This window comes from Crinia signifera, chromosome 7 (genome assembly GCF_055691185.1).
Source record: "Crinia signifera chromosome 7, ASM5569118v1, whole genome shotgun sequence".
NCBI classification, from domain to species: Eukaryota; Metazoa; Chordata; class Amphibia; order Anura; family Myobatrachidae; genus Crinia; species Crinia signifera.
The window spans coordinates 33169477-33177013 of record NC_139223.1 but is presented as its reverse complement, the minus strand read 5'-3'; the positions used below and the strand labels follow the sequence as shown (position 1 = coordinate 33177013).

General features: G+C 50.0%; 1 protein-coding gene across 3 annotated transcripts in view; it reads left to right on the top strand.

The window, feature by feature from the left end:
* Positions 1-212: 212 nt before the first annotated feature.
* CACNA1H (calcium voltage-gated channel subunit alpha1 H) overlaps positions 213-7537 on the top strand; it is a 410611-nt gene continuing 403286 nt past the window's right edge. For all 3 annotated transcript variants that reach the window (XM_083152776.1, XM_083152780.1, XM_083152775.1), the window contains exons 1-2: positions 213-327; positions 1908-2019. In XM_083152776.1, coding sequence (XP_083008902.1) covers positions 1948-2019 — 72 coding nt within the window. In that variant the 5' untranslated portion in view covers positions 213-327; positions 1908-1947. The remainder of the gene's footprint in view (positions 328-1907; positions 2020-7537) is intronic.

Here is a 7537-nt window from a genome sequence, read left to right as displayed (position 1 = left end):
CAGCAGGACTCGCAATTTGTGCATTGAATACACTTTTGGAGAGAGACACTAAAATCCCCATTGAACAGAAATGGTGAGAAGTGAAGGGTGAACTGAGTTAGCTTCGCAAAATATTTTTGGAGAAGCAACAAAGCTGAATAGAGGGAAGCACAAAATAGGAGAGAAAAGTTCACCACTCTCCAAAAAACATGCACTCTCGCCGTTTTTTACAGCGACATAGGAGCATTGAATACATGCGTATCAGGAGGACTGCTCTACCTGCTCCTCAGCTGACAGCTTGTGCTACCTCCCCCCACCACATGACTCCCTGCAATGAGCAATAAACAGGTACATGATGTGTATACTGAGGGAATGGGGGCTGTGTGTGTGTGAATATATGTATAGGGCTGTGTATATTGTACTGTATGTACACTATTGTAATACAGTATGTGCTGTGTGTACAGGGTGTACTATGGTGAGACTGTGTATATTCTACTGTGCTGTACTGTATTATGTGCTGTGTGTATGGGGTGTCCTATGGGGGGGGGGGTGTATAATCTACTATGCTGGTATGTGCTGTGGGTACTTGGTGTAATCTGTGGGGGATGTGTATAATGTACTATAGCATTATGTGCTGTGTGTGTACTGGGTGTAATTGGGGGATGCTGTCTATAATGTACTATGGTGTGTGCAATGTGCCGTGTGTACGCGACACCCGCTCATCCCCCACCCCCATTACCCACGCACCCATCCCTACCCCATCCACACCACCACCTCACCTACACCTTCCGCACCCATAGCACCCCCACAACTGCCCCTCACTCAGCCAGTGCGCCTACCCAACCCACACCACTCACACGCAGTATCCCTGCAGCTGCTACTGGCCCGCACACACCACCCCCAAGCACTCTCCCTCACCCACGCCACCCTTGCACCCAACCCTCACCTACCCACACCACCACCGCACCCTCCACCACCCCCATCACTCCCGCATCCACTTAGAAAACAACACAACTAACCCTCCCTCCCCCTACAGTATACCCACGCCTGCCCATCCCCCACCCACTGCACACTGGCCTTACCCCCATCCACACCACGCTCAGATCCCATACCAAACCCTACACCCGCCCCTCCAACACCAGCGGCACCCCTGTCCCTCACCATCCCCCATTCCACTGCATCCCCCACCCAACTGCAGCAACTCCGCATCCTGCCCTCCCCCACCCTCACCACCCACCCGCAGCACACCCGCCCTGCCCCTCCCACACCCACAGCACCACTGTACACACTGCACCTACATCTCCCCCACCCATGTTACTAATGCACTCACGCACCTGGACATCCTCAATTTGCACTACCCCTGCACCCAGCTGCAACAACACCGCACCCGCCCATGCCCCACCCGCAGTACCCATGCACCCATCCCTCCCCCACCCACACTACCCCTGCTCCTACACCCACAATCCTCCATATAAACCATATTTTTACACCATAAGTCGTTCACAGGTTAAGGCAGGGCTGGGCAATTGCGGCCCTTCAGATGTTGAGGAACTACACATCCCAGGATGCTTTGCATTAGTTTTGCTATGTGGCCATGCTGAAACTGATGCAAGGCATGCTGGGATGTGTAGTTCCTCAACATCTGGAGGGCCGCAATTGCCCAGCCCTTGGTTAAGGGGAGGAGCCCCTTACGCCCGCGTGAAGAGCGCCCGTAGGGCACGATGAATCACCTAGTGGGGTAATACTTCCTTTGTCTTAGCAGTGGTTTTGCTTTCTCCCTCCTTTTAGAGTTACAGTATATTGTGTGAAATCTCTGCATTCAGTTTGGACGAGAGATGTCAGAGACAGGACCGGAGTGTGATTCTCAGCTTTCCCTTCCGGTAATTCTTTACACTAATCTAATCATCAATGATTTGTTTCTTTTTCAGCTGCCGCTGTGGAGTCGCTCTTATTACTGCGATATGAAATATGACTCCATCTCCTCCGGCAGATCCCAGCGAAGCTCTGATGACCCAGGACATGGTTTGTCTGCATGACTCGGTAACAGTGGTGCTGCACCTCTCTCTTGGGTTATGTTGGTCTCACTTATGACATAGCCTGGGAAGCAGGTAAAATAGCAGAGTACTAGTCAAAGCATGCACATCTTATAGCGGGTGTGGTATAACACACCGACCAGTCGGGATTCCGACAGTCATTACTGAAGCCCCTTGTGGGCTCGCTGCACTCACCACGCTGCGGGCACAGTGGCGAGGTGTGCTCGCCACCTATTTTATTCTCCCTCTATGGGAGCAGTCGGGATTCCGACGTCGGAGTAATGACTGTCGGAATCCTGACTATCGGTGAGCCGTCCGGCACCCCTTATAGCAACTACGGGCTATGCGGTAGTGGGTTACGTGTGTCCGAGGTCAGATTAACAATGCGGCGGATGGGACTGCGCTCCATATAAAAATAGGCCCATTACCATGACAGAAGTGATTGTGGCTGATAGTATAAATGTGTACATGCCCACATGACACTGGCCACACCCACACACCACTGGCCACTCCTATAAGGCACTGACTACAACCACACAGCACTGGCCATGCTCACACAGTGCTAACCACACCCACATGGCGCTGGTCACAACCACACAGAACTGGCCAGTATGCCTCACACAGCACTAGCCACACAGCACTGGCCCCACCCACACTCAGTGTCAGGCTGGGGCATGAAACGCCCACGGGGTGGATGCAGTGGTAGGGGACCATGTCTAGGGGTGTGGCCAGTCTCCAGGGGGGGTGTGGTCAGCCGCAACAGAGGTTTGGCTAATCAATAGAGAGTGCATCTTGTCTCCTTACTAAATATGTATAGTAAATACTGATAGCTGATGCAAGGCGGAATATCCATTGGTGCAGCAGGTGCTTTACACTGGGACCCCAAGCACTAAAGGGCCCATTGCTGCCCAGGCCAGGCCAGGCCAGAAATGACTTATTGGGTTGGAGTAGAGGAAGGACCAAAATGTTATTTTTGCACCTACACCCACCACTCACCGGACAATGCACCTTCCGTTGGGATTCTGACGGTCAGTATATAATGACTTTTGAACTGCCCGACAATCGCTATCTCAACAAAGAGGGGCTATACTCCCTTGTGGGGGGGGGTCATCCACCCCCATAGAGGGAGAATAGATCCTGTGGTGTTTGAAGCGTGCCACCGAGCCCACAGCGTAGCAAGCGCAGCGAGCCCGCAAAGGGCTTATTTGTTCTCCCCTCCCTGTTAGCATACTGGCGGTCGTGGCTCCAATGTCGGTATACTGACCGTAAGAATCCCAACCGCCGGCGACTCATACCGAACCCCACTCACAAGTTCCACCATTGACTCTACCAGATTAATAACAGCAATACACGATCTCTAGTTCTGTAATAGGCTCACTGTATTTATGACAATATTAGCAGCAGCTAACAGTAAGCAACTTGGAATTTTGCTCTGGTGACCCTTTAATAATGGCTCCAATCAGGGAGGAGGGGAGAGGGGGCGGGGGTCTATGTATTTAATTATAACACAGTATACACCTCCAAATGCCAGCTGTAATCTCTGTAATTGCAAACCTTCACCGACAGTCATTCAGCAATGAAACTCCTATTAAACGGAATTACTGTTAATGCAGGTGGCATCATAATACCCTCAGCAAAGGTGCATGAAAGGCTGGGAGATAAATGAAGACAGCAAGAGACGTTTTACTGCTGGAAACTGCCACATGAGAATAGTGATGACCAGAACTATTTTACTGGAAAATTAGGTCCAGGAACTCCAGGTCTGGGGGTGGATCAAGTAAATAAAAAGAGAGAAGGAGGGAGAGAGTGTGTGAGTAAGAGAGAGAGAGAAAGAGAAAGATAGAGAGATGTATATATTGTATTTATAAACAAACGCACTCCCAGGCATACTTACCTACTTTCTGGTTGCCCTTTCTGGGAGAGGGCAGCCAGCTCATGGGGGGCGGGGCTGTGGAGAGTGAAAAGGAGCGGGTCGGAGCCACACGTGTGGCTTGTTTGTGGGCGTGGCCAGAGTGCTCGTGTCATTTTAGCCACGCATACCGCCGTGCAATGCCATTTTAAGGCATTGCACGGCGGTGGGCGGGGCTAAAACGGCACGATTCACGTCATTTGACCGGGGGGGGGGGGGGGGGGGCGGTTGCCAGGTGGCTTTGCGTGTGGGTTGCCCTTCTTTCCGGGGGGCCGGGAGGGGGAGCCAATTTACGGGACCCTCCCGCCCATTTTGGGAGGGTAGGCAACCCTGCTCACAGGTGACTTTAAAATAAAACTTATCTTAAGAAAAGTACATTTTGGCCAAGGACAGGTTCAGGAACTCAGTTCCTGATGATGTCATGCATAACGGAGTTCCTGCTAGTTCCTGCTGAAAAATAGCGCTGGCGATGACGCATGCTCTCTAACAGCCTATTAACCAATCCAGGACGGTGTTCACATCGTTTTCAGCCTTAGCGCTACTGCACCCACCATCACCGCTGCAACCAATATAGAATCCAGAACTTGGGCAATAATGCTTTCTATCGATTCATCACAAGTTATCAATAAATGATCCCAAGGCAGCCTATCACAAATCTAAGGACGTCTCTGTACTTAGGGGGTGAATCACTAGTGATTGGACAAGGCCGGGTTGATGTTCTGTCCAGGGTGCTGAGAAACCTTGCACTGCTGCATGGACAATAATGGACGGTAGAGGTAAAGCTTAAGTGACCATTTGACCGCGTCTGAGGAGTCCTGGTGCCAACATCATTTGTCGTATTCCGCTGCAGGATTCACACCTGCAATTTTTTGAAAGGTTTGTTTAATACATAGGATAGTAATCCATAGCAAGGTGATCAGGGCCTCGCCAGTCTCAGGTCCCCTGCAGACCAGCTTGGGACCCACATGTAAATCCTGGTCCTGGAGATATGAACGTACAGTACTGTATATGGCGGTACTGACGTAAGTTGTAAAATGCTATTAAACATTTATCAGAGTATTCATAAGCGGCAATAATACCCATCTGTGGCACCAGCCAATCGCAGGGCACACGCGGGGAATAAACAGCTTTTATTGATCCAGTCTGGTTCTGCATTATGTATGTTAACACATCATTATACTTTTATTGATGATTGTAAAGGCAGACAAGCCGCTCCTGTACCCAGCCGCAGGGAACGTCAATTCCATGTTGCATTTAAAAGACATTGGCAAATAGCGTTATATACAGTACAGTGGGGCTGGTTCGCAGTGGCACGCAAGTCTTGTGATATTAAGCAATGTGCACATTCTGTAGCTGGACATAGACCTCTGTGAGCATCTATGGGTGGTTCAGGGTGAGTGCGTCTCAGTCGCATCCCCACTTGTGCCCGAGGGCGTACCCGATGTCACACGCAGGATACGCGTTCTGTGGGTGAGTCGTAGGTATGTTGGCACAATTACAGGCGATGCTGAGTGCATATGTGGGGATCTCTGGGTTCAGGTGGATCTCCTGCACGGTATAAGGTGCGCCATCTGTCTCACCATCGGATATCACCCTGCCCTACGGTGGTAGGCGAATGTGCGAGTGGCTGCCTGTGTGGCAGCTGTCTTTAGATGCAGCAACCAACATGCCAACTTCTGGTAGGCACAACCCATTTACCCACCAGAAAGGTCCATCAAAATTGCATGGATTGCGGTGTCTGGACACGGGATGCGGTCAATATGCCGGCGGTCAGAATCCCGACGGACGAAATACCGACGCCGGAATCACGACTGCCGCAGTGCTGGCACTTTCCACGACACCCATAGAGGGAGAATAAAGTAGTGTGCTGAGTGTAGCGAGGCACCGGGCCCACTGCGTGGCGAGCGCAGTGAGGCCGCAAGGAGGGGCGATCCACGCCCCCCCCTTGTCGGGATTTCAGTGGTCGGGATTTTGGCGGTCGGGATTCCGGCATCTGTATTTCATACCAAATCCCTGGACACATAGGCAGTGGGAATCCATCACCCACTTTTCCTATCTCCATATCACCTCCTGACAGTGATATACAGTATCACCCCAATAGCATTAACACCCACTAAATCTTCCTCCATATCACCTCCTGATAGGGTTATCCCTGCATCCACCTCTGTATTAGGGATAAAACCCTTTACCTGCATCTTCCTCCATATCACCCTCTGATAACGAAAGTGCCCACTGTACCTGCATTTACCTCTGTATCACCCCCTGATAGCGATAATGCCCTCATTCCCTGCATCTACCTCTGTATCACCCTCTGATAGTAATAATGCCCACTTTCCCTGCATCGCCTCCATATCACCCTCTGATAGCCGTAACACCCTCTTTCCCTGCATATACCGCTTTTTCACCCCCATATAGCAATAACACCCACTTTCCCTGCATCGGCTCCATATCACCCTCTGATAACGATAGCACCCACTGCACCTGCATCTACCTCTGTATCAACTGATAGTAATAACGCCCTCATTCCCTGCATCTACCTCTGTATCACCCCCTGATAGCAATAACTCCCACTTTCCCTGCATCTACCTCCACATCACCCCCTGATAGCCGTAAGGCCATACTTGCCTACCTGACCCTCTCCATGAGGGAGAAAATGCTCTGTTCCTGGACTCCCCTGGTAATGTGTGATTGCCAGCACCTGTGGTGAGCTAGGTAATAGATAAGAAAGGTGTTTCACCACAGGTGCTGGCAATCCTACATTACCAGGGAAGTCCAGGAACAGAGCATTCTCTTCCTCATGGAAAGGGGCAGGTAGGCAACCATGGTATAACCCCCTTATAGCGATAACGCCCTCTGTACCTGCATCTTAAAATAAAAATAAGTAGATTCTGATTGGTTGCCCATAGCAACATCACATCTGAAATCATGGTAAATAAAATCCCCAAAAAGAGAAGTTTTTTAAGCTTACTACTGTATGTAACACAATTGTCATATACAGACTTCTGCTATACATAATAATAATACAAAGGGCGGTGGTGGTATTGCTCTCATAGAAAGCAGGCGTGCCTCTGTTTAAAGCGATAGTATGGTAACTGACATGCCGTGCTTTGTCATTTTAGATTTTTAATGGTTATCAGCAGCTACGCAACATACAATACATAATGACTGGCCAGGCCTAATTTTTGCAGGGCATGGAGCAGCGTTTCAGGGACATTATTAAATCAAATCTCAGGATCTCATTATCCCACCTTACCACTCAAACCTATGGAATGAGATAATTAGGGTGGTGAGAAATAACTGCAATCCTAGTTGATTGATTGACTGAATGATGGACTGATTGAAGGACTGATTGATTGATGGATTGATTGATCGTAGTCCACATCAGCGTACTGGTGCAGCAATGACTTCACAGGTGCTGGCAGGACAGGGCTCGGCTAGCTCCCAATACAATCTGTTTTGTATGTGTGGTGAATGGAGGACGACCTCTAGTTAAATGAGTTGCCAAGCTTTAATGCGCTGGATGGGAGCCAGGTGCGTACTGCATTGAGAAAAAAAGGAGTCTTCGCCACTCTACAGGACTTTTATGACCAAAATCAGCCCAAACAATGTGACACTT